The 26,402-nt window shown below is 42.7% G+C and overlaps 2 protein-coding genes across 2 annotated transcripts; both read left to right on the forward strand.

Moving 5' to 3' along the window:
• Positions 1–2,630: 2,630 nt before the first annotated feature.
• On the forward strand, positions 2,631–14,432 carry chrnb1l (cholinergic receptor, nicotinic, beta 1 (muscle) like). The gene is made up of 11 exons (XM_070993074.1): positions 2,631–2,730; positions 5,000–5,133; positions 5,376–5,420; positions 5,839–5,948; positions 6,160–6,268; positions 6,382–6,529; positions 6,767–6,952; positions 7,464–7,687; positions 7,775–7,953; positions 13,899–14,037; positions 14,262–14,432. Exons 1-11 carry the CDS (start codon positions 2,631–2,633, stop codon positions 14,400–14,402), a joined length of 1,515 nt encoding a protein of 504 aa, XP_070849175.1. The 3' UTR covers positions 14,403–14,432.
• A 4,572-nt stretch (positions 14,433–19,004) lies between these two features.
• cldn7a (claudin 7a) lies at positions 19,005–25,889 on the forward strand. The gene is made up of 4 exons (XM_070993288.1): positions 19,005–19,507; positions 22,086–22,250; positions 24,189–24,273; positions 24,680–25,889. The coding sequence occupies exons 1-4, from the start codon at positions 19,285–19,287 to the stop codon at positions 24,846–24,848; spliced, it is 642 nt and encodes a 213-aa protein (XP_070849389.1). The 5' UTR covers positions 19,005–19,284; the 3' UTR covers positions 24,849–25,889.
• Positions 25,890–26,402: the final 513 nt, after the last annotated feature.

The raw sequence follows: 26,402 nt of genomic DNA on the forward strand, positions 1-26,402 counted from the left end.
CACCAAGACAAAGCAGACGCTATAGTGAGCAAGCTGTACGCCTTTCATTTCCCTGTGTCAGAATGTGCTGAAGTGTTGCACATGCTTTGTGGGTATTTCTGCGACCACATTAATCCTCTTTGTATTTTGGGCCCTGGTTTTGCACGGGGGATATTCTTATGTCAGAGAGCGGAGCAGCATGCCAACTCCATTCACCAGCTGCACCAATAGCCTGTGGAATTCTCATTATATAGGAGACCTGTGCCTCTTAATGTCTCACTTTCTCGCAGACACACACACACACCCACCGCATGTCTTTTTTGAATCTCTCACATGACAAAAACACGCACCTGCCCTTTTAATCTTGCCCTTTCATTCTGTTTTCCTATTTTAAATAAAGATCTGAGGGGAGGATATCAAAGGCTCCATCTGTTGTCAGAATGCTGCCGTGAGGTTTGCGACTCTTGCTCAGTCACCTGCCCGCTCTGCTATTAATAATCCTTAATAATCCTGCACACAGACACACACACATGCTGGCACTGGTTACCAGACAGTCCCGCATGGGCTTCCCTGATATTTCTACAGCGCGTGTATAAATACGCTCATGCATATATGATGTGTGTGCTGAAGCATTTGATGGCTGGAAGTCTGCAGTCATCCTCGACAGCTCATTGCGGCAACGGTGCTGATAGTGCTTCAGTGTGACAGAGCTGGCTGCAGCATTGTTTGAACTGCACTCATTTCCATCCTCTGCTTATTATCTAACGCTTTGACCTTGCATTAAGCTGTAGCGTTGATGAGAGGGGCTATTTAACAGAAAACACACAGGGGCCATTTTGCTCAATGTATTTATACTGGTAGTGGTGGCATGCAGGACGGCAAGCCAGAGACATTCTCCTTCTCTCAACTCTCAACCTGGGTTTGATTTATGGCCTGCTTGTGTTCTTGCACTGGAAACCCTGCCCAGCTTGAGAGGGAGGCTCGAGAAAGGAGATAACAGAGAGTCGAGACAGGGAAGGTAATGGAAAGATGGTGACTTATCTTGCGTAACAAAATAACTTTATGACCCTTGAAATACCGACATCAACGTCATAGAAAGCAACATAAAGCATCTCAAGAAGCAGCAGGATCCAGAGTTCGCTCCGAGGCCTTCACCTCATCGATCATAACAAGTGTAGTCTTCACGTCTCAGAACTTCCCTCACCATTTCTATGGCAACAACATCCATCTCTATTTTTATATCTTATTCGACATGCTTATCTTTTTCTTGCCTCGAGCTCACCTCAAACTCAATATCGGCAAGAGCGAGTTGCTCTTTTCCCCGCTCAAACTCGTGAATCCTTTAAGACCTCTCTCCATCACTATTGACAACGCCTCAGTGCTCCTGCCAAGAAGTTTGCTTCAGCAACTTCATCCTGCAGGTTTTCATTCCACGGCATCTATGAAGCCTTTTAGCATCTCCCATTTTAATTCCCACATCATGGCTCATAGACATATAAAGTCCCGGTTTGCTCTGCTGAATATCGCCTTTTCTAACTGCCATTTCTTGGTCTTTCTCCATGATGTCACTAAAATAATGCCTGTCGTTCTGATCCCTGCTCTTAATATTGTTTGTAATTTTATGAATGACTCATACTACTACTGCTGCACTGTAGGCTATACCAGGTTCCATCTCAATTCTTTTAGCTAATTTCTTCTGTCCCAGCTCAGATCCATGGGATATAGTCATGACCATTGGCATTCCTTCACCTCATCCCCTCCTTTGCATACATATTGCCATCTGTAAACGAGTCAATTTTGACTCGACCACTGGGAGGCACCAGTTCAGACGCTTGATATGTTAAAACTCTTCACGCATAATTCATTGCGTCTAAACTGAAATTTGATGACCAATTCAGCACTGAGATAAAACACACAACTTGAATTCTTTCAAGACACAAGGCAGCAAAATGGGAGTGACTCGCCAAAGGAGGAAAGATGGACGTGACTGTTTGAAGGGATGAAAGAGGTGGTGGAGATTTGTTTTAACAGGGAAAAGGAATAAGGGGAGAGTTCAGTTAAAGGATGAAGACAGTGAAATGAGTAAGAGACGCCACCTGTGAACCACTTCAGCTCCAAACGACCACAAATCACCCCTCGTCCACAGAGAAAGTCGGACGTCCCAGTGAACTCCACGCTCCAGCCCGCCCACTTGTTCTGCCCCAAAAATATCTCCATTGTCATAACCCATAGCCCGTTGCCATTCCTTCACTCCATCCCACCCCCTCCACTTCCTCTTCCTCCCACCCACCGTCCCCGCTGTGCTAACCTCAGATTGGTGAGCACCAACAGGTGTCTGCCCCACAGGCTTCCCAGTGCAAACACATTCCGCCCTCTCGTCACTCCCAGCACGCGCACCCAATCAGACCGTGGTTTCACCCATGGAGCCATGGCCACAAAGAGACGAAGGGACGGGAGAAAGAGCCATTAGCTGAACGCCGTGTGCTGCTGAAGGTGCCAGCTCGCTGTGTTCCAGCTGAAGGTGTGCATGTAACTAAGCCAGGTGTGTCATTTCAGGACGCTCCATCTAGATTCCAGGTGAGGGTGCAGAGAGGTCAAAGTGCTCGTACAGCGGGGAGCGCGGCCTTTGATTGACACAAGTGTAAGATGCTATGACTGCCATGATTGGACAACTGAAGATGAGGATGAACATTCCTGCGAAGATGAGCGCATTTATCATCATATGCAGCTGCCTTTGTCTCACTTTCGCCGGTAAGGACATTTTATGGAATGCTTATTTCATTTGTTCAAATGACTGAATGAGTTTCACAAAAGGTTATCATGTTTTCAAAGAAATTTCCATAAAACTGACATAAAATGTATTTTTCTTCATCCGAATTAGTTCACCATGAACAAACAGAATTCTATTGCTTCTGTACCTTTGAAATGAAGATGCATGTGTTGAACTGTATACTCAAAGGCGAGAAAGAAAAACAAATATGCCTGACTGCTTTTGACTTTGACCTTTGACCTCATATTGTGCTTGGAAAACAAACAGTTGCCCTGTGCTTGTTGGCGACCTGCGGCGCAGTGTTCTCATTCCTCTGTCCTAACACTACTGTACCTATTTCCTGTTGGGCTGCCCAGAAGAGAAGCCTTCCCACCGCCGCTTGTGAGCATGCACTTAAAATTTACTCAGGATTGCTATGGTATGATCAGATAACAGACAAGCGTCTCACATCAGTTCAATTAAATTGGTATTGATTACGCTTCCTCTGGTTTTTTGGGGGGGATAAATTAGAATCGATTTGTGATGACTAATTCTTATCTGAACTCAGCTGAAGGGCTTTGACTTTGACCTTCTGACCCCACAGTGGGAAAGCAAAGTGAAACGCTTCCCTGCCCTGCTCCCTGACCTCCGCAGGGTTCATGGTGTATTGTTCCTGTCCCTCTGTCCTATAGCTATAACTGTATTGAGAGGGGCTAGCAGCAAGAGGCAGAGAAAACAAGCAGGAGATGCCGGGGGTGGGGGGGTGGGGGGGTGGAAAGAAGTCCTTATTCTGTATCCAGTCAAAGAAGAAGTCATTGTTGCTCCACTTGAAAACCAAAAACTCAAATACTGCCCTGCTCTGGAACATATAATGAATCATATTAACACATCATTGTTTGTTAATCAGAGTCTATTTTTGGTCCTGATGGAGCTGGTATCCCAGACATCCCTTTGATCCCATTCCCCTGCTGCATATCAATTACATTAGCTCAGTCACCTTTGCTACCCATCGCGCAGCACCTGCCCTGGTGACTGCTTCTTTCGCATGTCCTGTCTGTCCTTCTCTGCCTTCACCACATGTTGTTTTCTCACATATTTGGACTGCAAGCCAGTCCATCATCAGGAGTAATTGAAATGCATTTTTGGAGACGCCTGTTATCACACAGAGCGCTAAATTCTGCTCATCGTTAGATACTTCAAATGTGATGTCACACCTTCACTCTGAGCAAATGCAAATTAATTTATAAAACCCAATTTCTGATGATTTGTTTTTACTCATGATTTCTCTCTTCCATGCCTCCAGTATTTATGTCCAGATCAGAGTTATAATGACAAATTAGACTATGATTCAGAAAATGTAGTACCCATACTGAGTATGCATAAGCACACAGTATATTTTTAGTATGGGTCATCACAGTGGGAGCTGAAGCCCTGACCACTGTGGGCCTGACTCACTGATCCATAGAGAACAACCATGCTGTGGTCAGGGTGTCAGTGCCATGCGTCATGTGCTCTGGTTATGTTGTTCATCTCACTTGCCGCTTGGCCTTTTCTACTTTCATTCTTTTACTTTTTTTTGTTAGGATTATTCTTCATTAATCAATCAAACTTTATTTGTATGGCAATAATACAATAGATGGATTCATAGTAATGTAACATCAGACTATTGTACAGCACAATAACAACAAGAATGAATTGAAGTATATGAATAGAAAGTAAGATAAGAACGAAACAATTAAAAAAAAGAAGAAATATGCAAATCAAAATCAATTCAAACATTCCCAGGATTATTTCAGACAAGCAGACTGGTTCAAAACCACGTAATCCTTTTTAAATCAGCATAACCAGTTTAAAATCAATATGACACCTGACAAGCAATTAGTGTAAATGGGTGTCATGTGTGCTGTCTTTCTGGTCCTAGTCCTATTTCCTCAAAAAAGAATTTCATCATTTCACATGTGAAAACAGCTCATGTGGTTTTTGGACTTTTCACATGTGATTAAATTCCCTATCATGAAGGTGCATATGGCTTTCAGGTATTTAACATGATGCATGTTCATATGCTTTCTGTACATTTCACACATTTTCACTCACTCAGTATAATATTTCACTTGTGCATTTCCAATTTGTTTCTTCATTTTTCATCACCATACTTTGCTATTCTTTTTTTTTTTTTTTTTTGAGGTGGCGGTGGCTCTTGGTTCATTAGGCATCATTTTCCCCACTCATTTTCTCAATTTCCCGACTCTCTGCATGCATCCTTCCATCCAGGAGCCTCAGACACTGAGCGGCGGCTCCATCAGAAGCTCTTTGAGAACTACAACATGAAAGTCAGACCAGCTCGTTACTGGGAGGACAAGGTGATGGTCCGGGTGGGGATGACCCTCTCTCAGCTTGTCAGCTTGGTAAATACAAATACACACATACGAGATGGGAGGCAACATGCACAGACTGTACATGCAACACACACACACGCTGTTGGCCTGATCTATGCTGCATGGTCATCCATTCATCCATACCCAATTAGTTTGCATAGAGTAAGATTGAAAGTAACAGCACTGTCATGCACAACAAGATATGGTGGCATCACTAATGCATGTCCCCCATCTCTCTTCCTCTGTCTCTGTGTCTCTCTACCCTGCTACAGAATGAGAAGAACGAAGAGATGACGACCAACGTGTTCATGAATCTGGTACGAGCAGGGAAACATTCATCTTCATCACCGAGCCTCGCTCTGCTGCTCTGACTCCTATCTCTGTCGCTCTGGCCTCAAATGGACTTGTCACTTTTTATAACCACAAATTATTTCTTGCTTCATCTCTCTTGTTCTCTCTTTCATTTTTGTCCCTCGCCCTCACTAATTAGAATTCAGGACGGCTTGAGTGTTTGTGACAGTGGTGTTTGAGTGTGTGTCTAGATCAGAGGGGTTTAAATTACTTATCAAAGACAGGAGAAACTAGGATGTAAATGACAGAGGCAGCAGGGCGCCGAGGTAGTGATTTCACCTGGTGTCGGCTCTGCTGTGCCTCTTATTCACTTTCTTTTTCCTTGCTCTTTTCTCCCTCCCTCCCTCCCTCCCTCCCTCCCTCCCTCCCTCCCTCCCTTCCCAGGCATGGTCAGACTACAGGTTGTCATGGAACCCAGCAGAATATGACAACATTGATGTTTTGAGGATTCCTCCCAACAAGGTTTGGCGTCCTGACATCTACCTCATAAACAAGTGAGTGTCCTGTCTGCAGCGCCACAGTCCATATAAGTAGCTAACAGAGGAACTGAACCAAAGACAAAGCTGATGGATTCTATGAATGGAAAATGCTAATATGCTAACAGTTTGCATTCTGTTTTCTTGTCTCAAATGTTTTAGAATTGGGGTTGTACTAAAATGCCTGAAACACAAGCCTCACATTTGTCTTCCTATTTCCTCCCCGCAGTAATGACGGTCAGTTTGATGTGGCTCTCTACGTCAACGTCTTGGTTTACAGTGATGGGACGGTCAACTGGCTTCCCCCTGCCATCTACCGCAGCTCCTGCTCTATAGAGGTACAGTCTTTAAGGATCACAGCGTTTTACTTTACGCTTTCATCCAGAATTCCATATTTGTGAATATCTCCTTTCACTTGTGATGCAGCGGTTTGTAATTTCCACCCCCACAGGTGTCATACTTCCCATTCGACTGGCAGAACTGCAGCATGGTCTTCCGCTCGTACACCTATGATGCCTCTGAGGTGGAGCTGCAGTACTTTCTGGATGACGATGGCAAAGAGATTCATGAGATTGTCATAGATGAGAATGCTTTCACTGGTTGGTGCCCACAGTGACCTCATCCACATCTGATAGTCCCGTTAATGTGCACCTTCATTCATTGTATTGCATTAAATTTATAGCCAAATAAGTTGAGTGAGCATGCATGAGGAGTGATTGCAGGTTGGATTGAGAAACAAGCTCCAGGCCTAAGCATGCTAAAGAACAATCCTTCCTGACTGAACTCTTATTAGAGCTTCATCCTCTTCATCGCCTTGCACATCTCTTTCTCCACAGAAAACGGAGAATGGGCCATCTGTCACAAACCCTCCAGAAAGAACGTCAAGGAGGACCTGTACGAGGACATCACCTTCTACCTCATCATACAGAGGAAGCCTCTTTTCTACATCATCAACATCATCGTGCCCTGCATCCTCACCAGCGTGTTGGCTATATTTGTCTTCTACCTGCCTCCTGGAGCAGGTCAGCACATCTGACATGTTTTGACACTGTGACTACACATCACTGCCAAGACGGGATATAGGATGGGAGACCAGATACAGAGTCTAGTGTCACGACAAGAAGCATGTGTCTAACACAGACTCCTTCACGAGGAAGGGCAGCTTTTGAAGGAATTTACTGATATATTGTAGATTGAAGGAAAGAGACCTTGGCGAGGAATCTGCACTACTTTGTCAATCTTTGGTTTCGTGTCACCAGATTTTTGATGTTTCATTGACAGCGGAAAATACAGATTCAGCAGGATTGATGGCAAACAGTTCGAACGTCACTCAGCTATCTTTGCACTCTCAAACATGTCCAACATTTTTGAAGACAAAACCAACTCATTATTTGCGTGTTTATCCACGGCAAACAATCAAATGTAACCATGTGATGAAGTTTACCCTTGTCAACATGAAACAGAAGCCGGCAGAGGAACATTCGCTGCTCTGCTGTCGTAATTAATCCTCCAAACTGCCCCTGTTGTCTGCAGGAGAGAAGATGACTCTTTCCATTTCTGTCCTCATCGCTCTGACTGTCTTCATGCTTCTGCTGGCTGACAAGGTCCCTGAGACGTCCCTCGGCATCCCAATTATTGTCAACTACGTCATGTTCACCATGATCCTGGTCACTTTCTCTGTCATCCTCAGTGTGGTCGTCCTCAATCTGCACCACCGAACACCCAGCACGCACATCATGCCAAACTGGGTTCGAAGGGTGAGACTACCTTAATTCAAATTCACTGAGCATCCATCTCAGCTATTTCACTACCCTTGAAAACCCTGTTTTCCCTCAAATTCGCAGGTATTCATTCACTTCCTGCCCAAGTACATTGGCATGTTGAGGCCAAACCCGGAGGAGCCTCTGTTGAAAGAGGAGTCTAGTGATGATACACCTCTCCGAATCTTCAATGGCAGGCAGCCTGGAGGAGAGTACTTCTTTCGCAAGATAAACCCTGATCTCGTTATACCCTGGAGAGGCAGGTAAGACGACATTTACTAATGCAGGATCCATCAGAGACATCACTCAACCATAATAATGACTCATACTGTCTCATTTGGTCATTTAAGTAAAATAAGAAAAAAGTTTTATTATAAAGTCATAACTGCACTCTGCTGAACCGATAAGACTTTGTCAGTTTGTCTTGAAGGCCATCACATTCACAGAAAGGCTACAAGCACGCACAAGGTTGATACACAGACAGAGACGCATTAAAATTGTATTTCCTTTTGCTTCCTAAGAGCACTGCAGTGCATTTGTCACAATGAATTTTCATTTTTTGTGTGCAAAGAAAAAATACGTTTAATAAAGCAGAACATAGTGAGAACGAGCCTTCTTCTGAGATTCTTCCCATGTCAGATCAGTCAGAAAACATATTCTCATATTTCTTTTACAGAGGAACAAAAATCTGAGATAACAAGAATCATTAGACCTCTTTATGCCAACTGCTACCAGTATAGCTATCCAGCAGAACGCTTTACGTAAAGCATTTCAATCAAGAGAGATGGGTGAATAACATAAAGATAATTGTTTATTGTGATATTATATGTGATAATTAAGTCTTGTCTGAAAGTCTTTGGAGCTTAGACTCTGCAGTGGGGTTTTGTAATTGAGGGGCATCGCCCTGGGCAGCAGCAAGATAAATCCCCTCATGGAGTCTGAACATGAGTGGTGGTGGTGCTGGCGGCTGATGACTCTGTAGACTGACAGGCTGATGGGGAGGTCGAGGGGTGCACGGAACAGCCTCACGAACATACTAAGAGAGAGAGTGTGAGGAGTGAATGCAGGATAGTAAGAGAAATAAACTACAGGCCTAATCATACAAAAGAGTAATCATCTTGACTGAACTCTAGAACTTCGTGTGAACAAACAGATTTCACAAAAGAAAATCGGAATGGCAAGGCCTAAAAGGCCACTACTTAAACATATATATGCAACAAATCTTATTGGATTAAACTCCAAAGATAAACCACGTTCTTGGTTTGAGTTACTGAGAGAAATAAACTGACAAAAAGTTATAGTGCCTATATTCTTTTCTGTCAAGACTGTTAAACACCATAGACCTGAAGTAATAGCAATGAGAGTCATTCATCCTGATTCAGCCTCCTTCTGGGCAAAGATGTGCTGATCCTGACATTACACGAGCAGAAAGCTATATCTATTAATGTTAATAAAAGCCAGCGCAGGCATGAATCTTCTTTGTAGAGTGTGCCAAAGTGTGAATGTTGGATCTGATGCCAGACTAGCTATTATAGTAAAGTACACAGCGTGCTAGACTTGGCAGAATTACCACCATCACCACAGCAGCTCAGGGAATCTGCCAAGACAGTAACAGTATGTGCACTTCCTTCAGCCTCACACATTTAATAACACATTGACTTCAGCCACATGAAAGGTACTCTGACAAGCAAAAAGAAGGATTAATGATTCAGCACCAGAGAATGTTGTTTGCATTCTGGTAACAGTCTCAAACTGGAAGGGCACCTGGAGAGCGAAGAGCTCCACAAAGGCCAGTAGTCCACTCTTATATGATATGCAAATCCTCTTGGTTAAAGTCCTTGTGTTTTAGTGTTTTATCCACCCATCCACAAACACCAACATGTCAGCATTGTGAGCATGCTAGCACACTTGCATTAGCATTTAGCACAGTAAGGTACAGCTGTACCTAAGTTCAGCCTCTCACACAGCTCAAACTCTTAGTCTTGTTAAATTATTTCTTCTTTTATGTTGTGTTAGGGTTTCAGCCTGGAACAAAGTGGTTGATGAACTGACTGACTAACATTGCCATCTCTTGATTGTAGCCATGTTAGCTGTATGGCTAAAACATTCTACTGTGCGATGATACATTTTGGTTAAAAGAAAAACACCAATTTGCCATTCTGTGAAAGCATAGTAATTTAACATGACATAATTCAACATTTAGCATATCAGTCTGGGAAAGAGGTTATCGAAACATACATTTTTTTTTAAATCTATGTTGCTTCAAGCTGTACTGTCCCTCCAACCATGCTGGCTTTATTCTGGCTAATCTGGCAGAAGGCCTCAGCCTTGCCACGCAGCCATGGCATCATAAACAGTTCCACAGTCCCCTGAACCAGGCCTGGTGCTGGGCATCTCTCATCCCGTTCCAAAGGCATCAGATTCAGCCCCAGCTAAGCCCCACACCCTCGTCCACAGTCGCCAGCCACTAAGCCTCTGTTTAGGTTGGGCATTAGGGGGTAATCCCAGAGAAGGGAGGTAGAGGGAGGGTGAAGAGTAGATCAGGCTAGTTGAGTGGATGAGAACACTGGCGCTGAGTGATCGGAGCAGAGGAGAAATTTATTGGTTTTTGATGTGGGTGAGATGGTGGTCACACTGTCAGGCACCATCACCTGCGTGTCTTTGCCTTCATCCATCTCTGTTTATCTTGATATCTTGTGAGATGGCTCATTAGAAGCTGTTTCTGTCTTTTACAACACATTCATGAGAATCGTCTGCATGTTTGATGGCCTGTGCTGCTTGAATGTCACCATTTCAGTGTATTTAATCTTTAACACCAGTCTTTGTGAGTGAGTATGCATCAATATCGGTGTATCTACATGTAAATGTAAGTATACACTAACAGTACCATACACGTACTGTTAGTAAGGGTGTGTATGTGTGTCATAGTGAGAAGGGCCCCATGTATCTGCAGTAATGAATACAAGCCGTGGAATGTGAATGGCATGCAGCATGTAGAGCACCACATAGCTCTGCCCTGAGCTGTGGCCACACACACACACACACACACACACACACACACACACACACACACACACACACACACACACACACACACACACACACACACACACACACACACACACACACCCCTCCTGCAGCAGCTCCTTTTTATTGTCTAGCAGTCCATCTGTTGCCACGCTGTCTCGCTGTGACTCTGATAACTCGTCTTGCTCCTTCGCTGACGCCTTCTCCTCTCTGGTGACGGATGTTCTGCATGTTGTTAAGAGCATGCAGAATGCGCACTATATACATGACATACGTGGATTGCGTGTACTCTAGACATGTACTGAAGTGCCATGCTGACAGGTGCATTGTGGTGCCGAGCCAAGCGCCTTCAAGATGGGCCTCAATGTTGATCTCTCTCTCCTTCAGTAATGTTTTAGTGATCATGTGACAACAATGAAAAAGAAAGAAACACACAGACAAAACATTCATCTTATACATAACCCCTAACCCTAAACCACAGGCATGCAGGGGTAGGAACCTTCCCCTTTAACTACTCACCTGCCTACTACCCACAAACCAACTTCTCCCCCACTCACACATAACTTTCCCTCCTCAGCAGATTCATAGTCTTTTCACAGGGCTGAAAGAAAGAGAAGCCTGGTGCACAGGAAAGAAATCAATCAAATCAATGAAAACCCTTCATTGTGCAGTGGTATGGCGTTTAACTGAAAGATAGATGTGTGCTGTTCATACTGTAAATCACTTGTTATTGTAGCAATGTTGATGAGTAATCAGGTTTCAATGTACATGATGGTCATAAATACATAGTATTCAAACATGTAGCTGTCAGTTAGTTCTTATTGATCCTGCAATAAATCGTTCCAATATTTCTCAATTAGAAAGATAAGTCACATTATATATTTTGTTGCTTATTAGCATATTCATAGCATATTGCCTCTTTATTAGACACTTTGAAGCGCTTATTAATGCCTTACTCTCGGGGGTTAGGGTTAGTAAGAGGTAGAAATAGGTTTTAAGATAACAATTTATGTAAAGCTTTGCTATTAATATGCACTCTAATAAGCAGCTAGTTGATGGTGAATATGTGTACCTCAATATAAATGGTAACCAAAAGATGCTCTGTAGATACGTTGAGCTTTATTTGAACATTTTGTTGTACTGAAGAAGTTAAATCCAGCATTAATATAAGAAGTTTTACAAGAGGTGAAGGGTGAATGGGGTGATGGACAGCACAGGGCAGCAGGAGGAAGAGGAATCTGTAGCAAATAGTTAACACCCTGTGCAAGTGTTTGCCTCAACATGTGGAACTGTGGTCAGACACGAGCATCTATGACCTGACCTGCTGTATAAATACAGTATACAGTCTGTTGTTGGGTTGCCACATGCAAGTTAAATAAACAACATGTAAATCCTTATTTGAAGGCATTATAAGGTATTTTTCTCTCTGATTTTAAGCATTGTAAAAAATGTTGAGATCGATTCCTCACGTATAATCAAGTGATTTATGGTTGAGCAGTCACTCACTAAAGCATGAAGGCACTTCGAGAACGCTGTCAATATGACCCTTTCTCTGCTCATATGTTTTGGTTTATGGAGCAGCTGTGTGAGGGGAAGAATGACGGGGTCATGCATCACATACATGTTGACCCAGTGTTGTGTCAATGTCACCTCTGTGTCAGGAGTGTGCTGCTGCTGTCACTCAGGGTTCAGAGGAGCTGCAGGAAGGGGCCTGTAGTAGCTGTGCCTGTCAGTGGCTAGAGGGTACACAAGGACACACACTGTATGTTATGAAGAGACAACACTGACATCTACATCTGTACTGTGTGTCCTACAGTGGACAGCAAATGTCAGTGGTCGTTTGTTCCAGCAGGGCTGAACAATGCTGTGCTCGTGACTTATGACATACACAGCATAAATCTGGTCTTAGAGAGCGTTTGCGAAGGGTGTTGCTGGATGTTTTAACTTCTTCCAGAGGAGGATTATTAGCCTGACACTCCTCACAGGACGTACAGCGTCAAATAAGAAGGTGCTTCTTTTGGAAACAGCATCTTACATTGCCCACGTGTTCACTGTACTTATATTTAGATTTGGATTTTTTTAAAACGCAAACTGCATGTAACAAATATTAAATAACCAATAAGAATAAGATTAAAATACACGCTGATCATCAAATAATAATATAATATAATATCCATTCATACTTTATTCCTTTAATTTGTAATATTTACAACATAAGATAAGATAAAACTTTATTGATCCCACACCAGGGAAATTTAGTTGTTACAGGCAGCAAGAAGAAAAAGGAATAAATAGACAATAAAAAGGATATAAACTAAAATCAACTACATATACATGTACATTATATACAAAAGAGTGTAAGAAGACGATATTGCTTTGCCAGTTTCACAGTAGAAAATTTTGAATTGTACATGAGAAGATATGAACAATAAAAATACAGTGTCATTGTAGTATTGCATGGTGGAAAATATGTAACAGTAAAAAATATATAAGCCACGTAAAAAAAAAATAAAATAAAATAAAAAAAGCAATATTGCACAAGATACTTGCTCGGATGTGATGGATATTAGCAAATGCTAACATAGTAAGACAGATGCGCCTTCAGTTTTGCATTTCATATGTTGCACCATCATTAGTAATCTGCACGTCCACTCATACTAAACTTCTGGTACAGCTGTCGTGAGGTTTATTTTCTCAGGAATAGTTCAACATTTTGACAAATAAAGGACGTTTATTAGTGTTCTGTTGGAGACTTTGATGAAGAGATTGATGCCACTCTAATGTCTGTTAATTTAGCTTAGCGCTAAAGAACAGGAAACAGCTAACCTGACTCTACCAACACCTCTAGAGATCAAAACTTACTATTATTATGATTATTATTATTGGTAAATATAAGGAGAGGACTCATTCATCCAAACGATAAAACTGTAACGTATTGTAAAGACAGACATTTTTTACAGTGTGTACACGCACACATCACCGGTGTGCACACATGCTAATTTTTGACAAAAGTTACAAAATGTGTAACAAGCTTCACAAACATTATTTATTGAACTTAAGAGTTTATGTGTGATAACGTTTTTAAAGAATCCTTGTGTCAGCGTTTCAGTGCATATATTCGACTTTCTATCCTACCTTCGCACTTCTTTGTTGAAACCTCTCTCGTCTGTCTGTGTTTAAGGTGTGAGAGCACAGTGCAGCTCCAGCGGCTCCCAGACACCGACAGCTACTGTCTGATCCTCCCTCCCAACCTGAAGTCAGCCATCGCCGCCGTGACATACATGGCCGAGCAGCTGAAGAAGCAGGACATGGACGACACGGTGAGAAATGTGCACAACATGACACACGCTGTCAGGCAGCTTGTTTTTCAGTGTGTGTGCAGCTCCTGAGCACAGAGTGTTCCAAACATGCCCCAACGATGTTCATGTGTCATTGCATTCATATAGTACACTGCTGACTCAGTGCTACAGTGAGTGCCTTTGTGTGTGCCTTTGTCTCTGTGTGTGCGTGTGTGTGTGTGTGTGTGTGTGTGTGTTCCCTGCAGATGACAGGAGACTGGCAGTTCATCGCCCTGGTGGTGGACCGTCTCTTCCTGTGGTTGTTTGTCATCATCACCACCCTGGGCACGCTGGCCATGTTTTTGGATGCCAGTTTCAACTATATACCCGATGACCCTTTCCCCTAGAACAAGTACAGCTGGAGCTTGACGCACTGTTTGATTGTCATGTCCTCTTATTGGTGATTTCTGTGATCACCAGACCCAACTTTCCATAAATACCTATTCCATATTTGTGTTGTCAGCCTCTGAAATGTTTTATAAGGTCGGGTAGCAGAAGAAAATGTGGCATTTTTTTGCATAAAGTAGAAACATGTGCACATGCCAACATGATAACAGAATCCATGCATAGATCTACAGAAGCTTAATGTATATGCAGTAACACTTAGTGGCTTTGCATTATTTTTTGTCAAAATCAAGTATTTAACACATTGTGATCTGCATTATTTGAGTCTAAATACATGTTTCTTGAAAGTGACAGTGTTTGGTTTATTGAAAGTGTCTCCTTTCAGCAGGAATGTGCTGGACTTTGTGCCCCATGCAGGAAACCGCTAGTCTGTGTTTGACTCTGCTGACCTCTGCAAGAACAGTGATTATAGTTAGGGGTTGTAATGTTGGCCTTTGGGCAGTAGAGGGCAGTAATATAGTGTTCATTCAAAAGATGACAGCATTACTGTTGAAAGGAAAATGGCAAAATGAACATATTTATAAGTTATTGTCTCCCATTAGTTATGAATATAAGAATTGTGTTTTAATAAAGTCAGAAGTAAATAAAATCTGTATTTAAAGGAAAATATTCAAGCAATGAGGAAGGAAATGTCAACAAAACACAAAGTTCAATGTATTTACTATCCCACTTTGTTGCCATGTCTTGAGCCATCATTCTCTGTGGTTTCTGCTCACTTTCTGTCACATCATGAGCTGCACTGTCATCTCATTCACTATTTAAGTGATTGCTCACAACGCCACCTCTGACTTTCATGAAAACATCAATAACATTCCTGCTTCAGTCGCTCTTTAACACATATCCCCAGATAAATCAAGTTTTATTTGTGGAGCGGAGCTGCAGTGCTGCAGTTTAATGAGCATAAATCATACAGTGGCAAAAACACATCAGAGTCCCAGACTTGAATAAGACTTCTTTTCCTGTGTGCTGTGTTGAATATGATCATCTCTTCTCTTACTCGATTTACAGAAGAAACTATGTGTAGGAGTGCGGTATGTGGTATGGCGTTGAGCTGTTACAATCTACTCTTAGATCTGTTTATACATATCACTATTTGTTTCTGATGATTAATAATACAAGTAGAATTTGCAGTTTTGGATATGCACATTGTCTTGGCAAGACTCCCTCCTGAAATGTGATTGGCTGGTACCCCCTGGAGACCCCCCCTGTTCCTTATTCTAAAAATCCCAGTAGTCCTAAAAATATCTGGAAAGCCCACCCAATGTCCATTTCATTGGCTAGTGTTCATTGCTAGGGTCGGGTTAGGGTGAAATGGTTGGTTAGAGGGTTTCAAAAAAGGGTGAGAGCCAATCAGAGGTTGATTAGAACATTTGGGGTGAAAAAACGCAAGATATTGAAATAATGGGCCGTTGGCTCCGTGCTGCCACACCCCCATTAAAGTCAGAAGGTGATAGATAGCTGGCTTGTTGGTTGATGGATGGATCACTGAATGGGCCTACCAGGTACAGACTCAGGGACCACAAAAAAATGCAAAATGACCACAAACAGGCCTGTTTCTGAAATGGAATCTAGCTCTTTTGTAGGAAGGGTGGGGGACATAGACTGTACTGTCTGTAGGGGGTAAAATTTGACTCAATTTAGTATACACTCTGTTGTAGCTGATCAGGGCGTCTCACATTCCACAGTTGTATCGTAGCCATTTTCATGCTCACTGATGTGCAGCAGAAAGCCACAGAGTCTGTGACTGTAGTCATTGTGTCCAGTCTGTCCAAATATGTTTCTACCCTGCATGTGGCACTTGCCAAGCTGTTAGGGGAAAAAGAACACCTCTCTCTCTCATTGCCTCAGAGGGAAGATGAGAAGAATGAGTCCACAAGACCAAGAACCCAATCTATCGGTCCCGTCCTGCTGCTGCTGCACAAAAGCCAAGTCTTGTTGCATAAGAAGACTATTGGTGATAAAGACGGAGGACATGTAGAGAAGGGCGCCATCCCCCTCATTTGCGCACTCTGAGCTTTTCAGGGAAAAACCGTGGGCCCAGCGTGTTTTATTGCCAATGCCTCAGTGACTTCCAAGGGCACTTAAAGGACTTCAATCATTGGATTTGCACTCCACTTGCTCACTTCAGACCCAGAGGAGGCCTCCGAAATGGGAGGGAGAGTCCCCGAGAAAATGTTGTTAGTGCCCCTCTTTGGGCTGATTTAGCTGTTTTCTTTTTCAGCTCCTATTGAGCGTTGAGCAGTGACTGAACCAGCGAGACAAATGTGTGTTTACGCTGTTCAGAAAGAAAGTAGTAAAAGGGGAACGAGGAGACAGAGCAGAGGGGGGAAAGAGCAATGTTCTTTTTGTGTTCTTTGCAATTCAGGACCTGGGAGGAAAAGCAGCCAAGAGGACATCAGATAAATCAGGTTACCAGTGGCAACAGCACTGGTAGGCCCGACACTGGCCCCTGATCTTTGTCTTACTCATCTTCCTCCTCTCCATCTCCCAAAGCACTTTGTGCTCACCTTTCTTACCTTGATATGTTTTTCCTGATCGCAGTTCCTTCATGTTTTCCTTCCCACCTTGATCCTAACAACTCTTTCAACCCTCAAACCACCTCTTCCTCCTCCTCCTCTTCCTCCTCCTCATCAACCTCTGTATCAAAGTGAGACAGATTCCTTGAGCTATGGGGCCACCCCTCCCCAGCAACAATAAGGCATTTGTTGGCCTCAACCGTTAAGACTTGAGGCCTGTCACCCAAGCCCAGATACAGTACAGGAGAAAAGAGTTATATCGAGAGAAGATGTGGGTGAAGGTGGGGTGGAAAGGGCATGAACGTGAGAAAATGAACAAACTGTTCAAGGCAGAAGAGCAGTGGAGCGGTAACAGACCTGTGAGAATAATCTGGCAAAGCCTCATTACGTTTTAAATTGGTTATCCAGCCAGTAGGTGAGCACATTCCCATTAACCTGGCAGTGGGGACAGCTTCCTCCAGGCTTATGGGTTATTACTTCCTCTCCCATTGCTGGAGGACTATTGTTTCGCCGCAGTGTGAAGTCACACACACAGCTGACCTCTCATGTGGACAATGCTCTCTATTGTTTGTTGGTTTTTGTCCATTCACTGCAGGAAGGGGCCACAACTGGCATGTTAATGCACCTAATGGAACTGATCCTATTGTAAAATATTAATACGTAACAGGAGGTATAAAATGCTCACCCCCAATTAGTTAAAGTAATGTTGAATTCACTGATGAATAAAGGCGAATGCATGTTTTTTTTTCTTTTCTTTTAAATATCAAATATAAGCTGGTTTCCAACTTGATTTTTGCTCCTAAATGTATTACAATAGTGAAATTTATTTAGGTTTAACTAGATTGAAACTTTCCCTCTGACGTGCTGAGCTGTAGGTGAGCCTGGCTGGACGCACCCTGTGGTCCATATGTCCTGAAACAGTCCATCAGGTCCCCTGTGAGCTGTCTAAATACCACCAGGCTTTCAGCAGAAAGCCAGACAATGTATTCATCTTTTCCTGCTTTCGGTATTTTTTCTAGCAATATTTAATCAGTCAGAGACACAACAGAAGTTTCTCTTCTAAAATAAAAATTGTGTCTTGCACATATCCTGGAAACAGCTACATATAAGGCAGCTGAATGAGACAATGCAATCCCACTGATGTCTTCTCAAGTCAAACAGGAGGACCTAATGACAGTTTACTGTAAAAACAAAATGTGAGCGTCACATAATGAGCCAGCTGAGTCGTCCTTGTGGTTCAGTCGTCATCCAGCTCCTCCAGTGGCTTAACGTCTCACTCTCACCTGGCAGTTTACCTCATTACCACATCAGCACCAGCAGAGAGGCCATGAATCTGCTCTGAGCCAGAGACTGGTGATACGTGGTTAAAAAGGGCCGTTGGGACTTTAATTTGCTTTGTACAGTGACAGCACGGGAGTTATAGCATCCATCTGGGTCAGTGGGAGTCATGTAGGCTGTGTGTGCTGTATGCACACACACACACACACACACACACACACACACACACACACACACACACACACACACACACACACACACACACACACACACACACATTTCTGGACTAAAGGGAAAGAGAATAAAAAAAAGAATATTTAAGGTCAAATGATGATGATCTTTGTTCATGCTTGGTAAAGTCTGACAGCAGAGGGGGAAAAGAAAGAAATACTCTTTTTAAACCTTTTGATTTCTCCTTAATTTCCTCCATAAGAAGCTTTAGAAGTTTTATAATCAAGTCTGTATTTACACTTCATTACACATGATGCTCATATTCAGGTAAATATTCTGGCTTTACCATCATATTTAAAATGAGTATTGAAGGTGCCACATGCAAATACATACTCAAAAATATTTACAGCAGCAGGTAAACACTTGATGAGAAGTGAAAAAGAAGCTGAGTGAGTTTAAACTCTGGAGCCAGTGAAAAGTGTGACCCAGCAGAAAAGTTTGGCCAAAGTCTTGCATGAGGAGACAACCTGTTGCTTTGCTGGAAGCAGAGGGGACATTTCCCAGCAGCTACTCCCCGCCACCACAGAGAGAATTGCATCTCCATGCATCAGCGGGCATGGTAACTACACCCACTTCACACCATCACCCACATCTGATGCCCACCCCCGACTGAAGACCCCCGGTACACAACTCAGGAGCGACGCGGACTCTATCAGCTGCTTTTTTAGCATCACGCCAGTACCATTAAGTGATCTTAATAGAAATATCTGCACAGTCTGCAGAGGAGGAGGGGGATACAGGATCTGAGGACCCCACTCACTGAACATCATTTAGAGACGGGCACTCTTTTGGAGAAGCGATGGCCAACTCCGGGATTCAGCTGCTGGGATTCTTCCTGTCGCTAATTGGCATCGTCGGGCTGATCATCGGGACTATCCTGCCGCAGTGGAAGATGTCCGCGTACATCGGGGACAACATCATTACAGCGGTGGCCATGTACCAGGGACTGTGGATGTCATGCGCTTTCCAAAGCACCGGACAGCTCCAGTGTAAAATCTACGACTCCATCCTGCAGCTCGACAGTAAGTAATCCACAGTGGTTGAATCATCCCTGCAAAAAAAAAAAAAAAAAAAAAAAAGCCTCCAGTACTTGATATTTATAGGAGTATTTTTACTTTCTGCTACTTCATTCTTCTACTTCCACAGTTTGTTCTTTTTATTCCATTCGATCTATTTGACAGCTCTAGTTGCAACTTGCTTTGCAAATTGAGCTTGTCAATAAAACAAATACACATAAGCTAATAAATTATGGTGCCCAGCAGTACATAAAGTGATTAAAATGAGCTTCACCTCTATCAGCTGCAACATTAAAGTGATAAACACATTCATGCATCACTAATTACAACCCAGTAGTATGTATGATTCTGAAATGGGACATTCTGCATAATAATACTTTTACTTTTGGTACTTTCATTTTGATGATTTGTACTTTGCACTACGTTTTTACACTGTAGTAAGTCAAACACTCCTTCCACCACTGCCAGCAGCTGACACAAGCTGCTTCACACAGTGTCTTATTCATGACTTCTCCACCTGGACACCCACCTGTTCAAGCTTCACCTGAGTGAGACCTCAGTGGACCACTCTGATTAAGTTTGCCACCTCAGGGTATAACCTGCTCATCCCACACTAATTACTGACTGCACACACTCTACTTTCAGCAGGTGCAGCCCACTGTAATCAGTCTCTACGGTGGGACATTGTCTTGTTCAGAGGGCTTCCTGTTATAAAGACAGGGACCGATTCCAGGAAAAAACGTTAGAAAGGGATTGAAAAGATTCATCTCTGTTCCTAAGTGCATTCCTTAGAAACCTCGCCCACACATAGCTCCATTCTGGGAAACCCTCCCACCCCACCTCCCAACATTACCCAAGCAGTCACACTTCAACACACCAACATACAGCAGAGGCCTTGTCCAAGTTTCAAGAGCTAATTCTATGATGAAGCCTCTTGGATGAGTGACATCTTCAAGACCAACATACATTTCCAGAAGCATGGATGAACTCAGAGTTGTAGCCCCAGAGACACTTTGTTTTCCCAGTGTACCCCAACATCTGGGTGATCGAGAACTTCACACACTTCTGTGTTCGGCCACCATGAAATAAAAGCTACACTTCAAACGCCGCAGCAGTTGATGCTCATTACTCAAGATGTTGCCAAAGTATTCACTTTCAAATCTTCGAAGGAAGGGTGACCATGGTAACGCCGCTGCTGCAGCACTGGCATCCGAACAATCTATTGAACATCACCCAACACGCACACACACTTCTTTCATGTAGGGATGCAGCACGCTAATTCAATGCAAACTGGGCTCTGGTTTTAACACCTGGGGATCTGTAGATGGAAGAGCTGTGACTCTTTGCTCTTCAAGCCAATTATGACCTGTGTCTTATTTTCTTTGCTGATTTCTATGAAAAACTGGATTGTGTTCACTGCAGTATCTACATTAGGCTTAATGCTGAGTGGGATATTAACCAGGAAAAGCTGGCAATCAGCCTTGGATCTCAGACCCTCAGGTTCATCGGCCGTGATAATCTCTCGTGATAATCTCTTGGAAGGAGTTGGACTTGCAATGCTAACAACGAAGTATAGTATTAGTTGAAACAAGATCCTTAAGCGGAGGAAGTCTTGCATTATTATATGTCTTGGATAAGGCCCTGTTAAAAAAATAGATTTGCAGATTGCTCAATTAATTTTTGTTTCACCAAATTACCACAAACAGGAGGTTGAATCATTGTCAGCTAAAATGATCTCACTCTATGATACAGTTGTGAGTGATCTTTCAAGTCCTTTTTTGTCCTCGGTGGCAGGTGCTGTTACTTTAAGCCAGGATGCTGTGCTTCCTGCTTTCTTTAATGTATAACCAACCTCTTATTTTTCATGTCTTACTACTTTTTAGTGTTAACAACCCCTCTTACACACTCTCTCTCTCATCTGCATCCTCCGTCTCTCTCTATCATCCCTCCCTTGCTGCTGGAGGGTTTTGTTTGTTGGGGCATGGCAGGGATGGACTAGACTGGCACAGACTGGTTCTAGGTGGAGGGTGAGGGGGGGAAGGGCTCACCCTGTGATAGGTTTATAGGGTTGGGGGGAGGCTGACAGATGAGGATCCTAGCAGCAGTGTTTCAGCAGGTCTCCACCTCTCGAGCAGCAACAGATGGGTGGGGAGACATAAAGAAAGAGTGTGGTGTTTTTTTTCTGTTTGTGTGTACTGGTGTGTGTTCATGTGTATCCCCTGGTTTCTATTCCAGGAAAAGCGTACATTAAAATGTCCTGACAGGCTAATGTGAATGTGATTCACAACCTCTGGACAACCACATAAAGCCTCTCTGACAGGTCCAGGCCTCTTTATTAGTCCCTCCTTATCATTTCCCAGTTTGTGCCTCCAGATTTGCACTTTGTATATACAGCTGGATTGATTACTTGACTTGATGCTCTTTGTGCATTTGCAGTGCTGTGTGTTTTTTTTAACCTTCTTAAGCTTCACTCCCACATTAACAAACAAAAGGCAGTCTATTCACTGCCTCCTCTAACAGATGCAACACACTCTCCCTGTTCTCCTCTCATATTTAATAATTTTTTCCATTCTTTCCACCACAGGTTCTCTTCAGGCCACTCGAGCCTTGATGATAGTTGGCATCATCGTGTCCATCGCTGGTCTAGGTGTGGCCTGTATGGGAATGAAGTGCACCACCTGTGCAGGAAGTGACAAAGTACGCAAGTCCCGCATCGCCATGACAGGAGGCATCATCCTACTAGTGGGAGGTGAAGATATAAATGCTCCTTTAGAAACTGAACCCATGTGCATGTAGTGTGTGGTTTTGATAAAGCGCTTTCTAATTCCACAATGACCAACATTTGCTTGATGTCAGATGTTACCAAATGTTCCCAAAAACTGGAATTAGAATGAGAAATTACGAAAAACAACCAAACATAAGGTAAAACACATTGTGACTGCTTGTCTTGTTCACAGTGTGACAACAGTGCTCATAACTGCATCATCACTTACATTTCTGATGCATGATAATTGTAATTAGACCTTGATGTACTACATTTAATATGCAAAATCCCTTGGCATTCATTACCATATGAGACGACTGCATTGTTGATGACATTTAAGTACAGTGCAATCTTATAAATGCCCAGGCATACAGAGCTGTAATTAGGCTACATTGGGCTTAATGCTAACACCAGCATGCTAACAGGCTCACAGTGCTGGGGCTCAACATGCTGTTGTTAAGCTGGTATAATCTTTACCATGTACTCTATTTGATAATTAATGCTAAACACACAGTAAAGGTTAATCCAAGGCAACTGGAAAGTTATGCCACCAATTCATCCTGAGGGGACATGAGTGTGCATACTAATGGTAGTCAGTCCAGTAGCTGTCAAGAACAGTTAGAACACTTTAAAGAACCTCAGTGTATGATTTAGGGGGATCCATTGATGGAAATGTAATATATTATTCATAATTCCGTCTTCATGTGTGTATAATCACCAGAAAATAAGAATCGTTGAGTTTTTGTTATCTTGGATTGAGCTCTCTTTATCTAGGGAGGGGGTCCTCTTGCATGCAAAGTGCCTTTTGTGTTTTTAGCACCCACTGTAGGGTAGGGTGAGACAAGGGGTATTCAGCTGGTTGCAATCTATAACCTCACCCATAGATGCCACTAGATCCTGCACACTGGACCTTTAAGTCCCCCTATTTAGAATTTATAAGCAGTATACAGTAGAAACATTTAATAAATGGTTCTCCTCCCATTGATACTAATGCTACCTAATACCTTAAATTGGTGTATACTGCATAGAAATACTCTACTGGGGGACTTAAAATGTTTCCAGAAATGTAACTCATAACCACAAATTTCAAAGGGTGTGGGTCTATGCAACACTTTGTGCCTATCCAGCTTGTACAGTAGAAGGTATTTCACTAGCAAAACTCAACCCGTCCATCCAATATTTAGTGTGATATTCAGTCTGGCCAAAGAGGTGGACCTATGCCATCCATAGCACTGCACCGCCTGTGTGGATAAAAAAAAAAAAAAAAAGACCATATAAATGTGCCAATGAAAAAAGTAAAACTGCAGAAAAGTGACATGTGAGCAGTTGAAAGGTAATATGATACATAAGAAAAGGGTAAAATTATTGTTCAGTCTACCAGTTTCTTCTGCGTGGCTCTGAGCACATTCTGTGTGGTTTGTTAACTTTAGCACAATAGAATCAGCTGACTCTCTGTTGACCACGTGACGGTCACTGTGTGGCACCTATGCTAGTCTCTATCATTCTGTGGGATCTATGCAATTCAATACAGATCTGGTTACATAATATTTGATCAAAACCCACCCATGCTCCCATCATCATCATCATCATCATCATCATCACATTTTCGCTTAGATCTAGTGTACATCATATGGTAGGTAGGAGGAGGTTTGATCCCCAGCCCAAAATGCTTTCCTCCCACTCCTCTGCTCCAGTCCTCCAGAGGTCATTAGACTGAATGAGACCGGTACTCCTGGCACTGATTCTAACATAAGAGGTCTAACTGGCTCTGAAGGGAGCAGAAACACTAAAAGCTAATTGTGCTGGAGTCAATAGCTAGCCGCCTGGTGCCTATAAAGGAGATAAAAGCATGTCTACCCTCTCAGGTTTTGATGATGTGCTGATGGCTGATTGATCTTTGTTGTGGACTGTCTCTCCTCTCAGGGCTGTGTGCCATCGTGGCGTGCTCCTGGTTTGCTCATAACGTGATCCGGGCTTTCTATAATCCCTACACTCCAGTCAACACCAAGTGAGTAACCCAAAAACACACTGTCTTCTCTCTCAGCAAGAAAGTGAAATCAAATGATCAAATGATTCCTTATGATTATTCTTAACGTTTTAAAGGGAAATTTTCCACTTTTTACTCCACTATATTAGCCAGACAGCTATAGTTACTGTCACTTTAAAGATTCAGAATTTACCTTAAAACACATATGATCATCTTATAGTATGTAGTGATTAAACTATCAAAAAGTAGCTAACAACAACAACAACAACAACAACAACAACAACAACAACAACAACAATTCAATCAATTTAATATAATTTAATTTAATTTAAGAATATAACAGCAACTATATTCGATAGGTTGTTGTAACTGGAAATCTGAGCTTTTATTTTGAAACAATAGGTTAATACCATGTTGTCTGCCACAGATTTGAGTTTGGCGCAGCCATCTTCATCGCATGGGGCGGCTCCCTGCTGGATGTCCTGGGTGGAGCCATGCTGGCCGCTTCATGTCCACGAAAGAAACATGTATCCAAATACCCGTCCATGGCCAGTTCCCGCTCCGGTCCGCCAAGCAGCACGAAAGAATATGTGTGAGAGTGCCCCCCACAGCTTGGGACTCCAACAGAAGTTGATGAAGAAACCCCCAACACCCACCCACCCCCCTGCAGCCCCAGTGAGGAAGGTGAATGGGTGGTTGTGAATCATAGAGGCAAAGAATTACAGAAATGGGACTTTCTTTTCTTTTTGTTCAAGCAGACCTTTGATAACCCCTTATTATCCCGCAGCGCTCTCAGCTGTTTCATGAATGATGTCTCTCACCCCGTCCATACATTCCACAATTGTTTACAAGTGATCTTCACAAATACATTCTAATTGGATCCCCTGACTTAATACACAAGCCCACGGGGTGTAACCTCTTGAAATGTAGCCTAAATGGTGGATTATAGCCAACACTTTACACCTCCATGTTAAAACCAGCATCTATTAGCATTTGCCATGTAATTGAAAGCAATCAATTCCAGTTAGGTGGCTCGGCAGCGCCTCAGGGGTCCTGTACTACAGAGAGACAGGGTGACAATACAGCGTTTTATATGAACTGTTGGTGAATCGAAAATAGACATTAGGATGAGCAGGGTGTGATTTCACACACAGGGCTGATTGTGTAAGGTGACCGCATCACACAGGCCTTTTACTACAAGCCTCACTACAGGCCCTGCAGCTCTTCATACCAGTCTGTTACAAACCCTGCTCTGATATGAAATATTTTGCTATGTAATCACTGTGCCATTATCGCTCTAATAGCTTCCATATCCACCACTATGAGATTAAACAGCCTCTATTTATTTTTTCAAACGTAGGATGAAGATTTGGCTCCTGTGTAGATTTATAGAATTGGTAGTTCACTGTGGCCCAGTTCTAGCTTTGAGAGATAATCAAGCCTTCTTATGTATTTTTTTTTTGTTTTTTTTTTAAGATGTTTGGTGATCTGAACAGTGTGGGCTGTTTTATAAATGTCATAGTTTTGTACACTTGGCTCCTTTACAGTAGCGGATAATGGTGGAATGACAAAGGAATGAAAGAAGAGTTTAACATGTCCAACAGTACTTAAACAATAAAAGATATTGCAACACTGTTAATGGTGTGGTGGTCATAGCAGATGATTACACAGCAGTTTGGTTTTTTTTTTTCCGTTGTTAGACACAAAGAGCCCAGTTTTGAGAACAGCTGACACACATCCCAAAACCTGTTTTTCCTTGCGCTGAACAGCAAATGCACCACGATACTGTATTGATACTGTATTGCTATTTCACTTGGATGTTTGAGCAGAATGATATAAAGGGGGAAATTTCCCAGTATTAATATATTTATATACAACATACAGTAAGACCAAATAACTTTAATGTGTGTGATGTGGAAACTTGAGGCTTCCAGCACACATAATGTACACTGATAAGACTCCTTAGTAAAGTTGGAGACATCTTGTGTCCAGCATTAAACAATAATTAATATTCTTCCATTCTGAATTTTCCAATTAGGAAGGAGTGTAAAGTAACCTTTATATGTGGCTGTTTACAGGTCATGGATTCAGTTTAGTCCCTCTGCATATGCTCACAAAGTTAACACAACAGGACCCATTGTCTCTTTTCC

Source organism: Chaetodon trifascialis, chromosome 23 (assembly GCF_039877785.1).
Source record: "Chaetodon trifascialis isolate fChaTrf1 chromosome 23, fChaTrf1.hap1, whole genome shotgun sequence".
In the NCBI taxonomy this organism is placed as follows: domain Eukaryota; kingdom Metazoa; phylum Chordata; class Actinopteri; order Chaetodontiformes; family Chaetodontidae; genus Chaetodon; species Chaetodon trifascialis.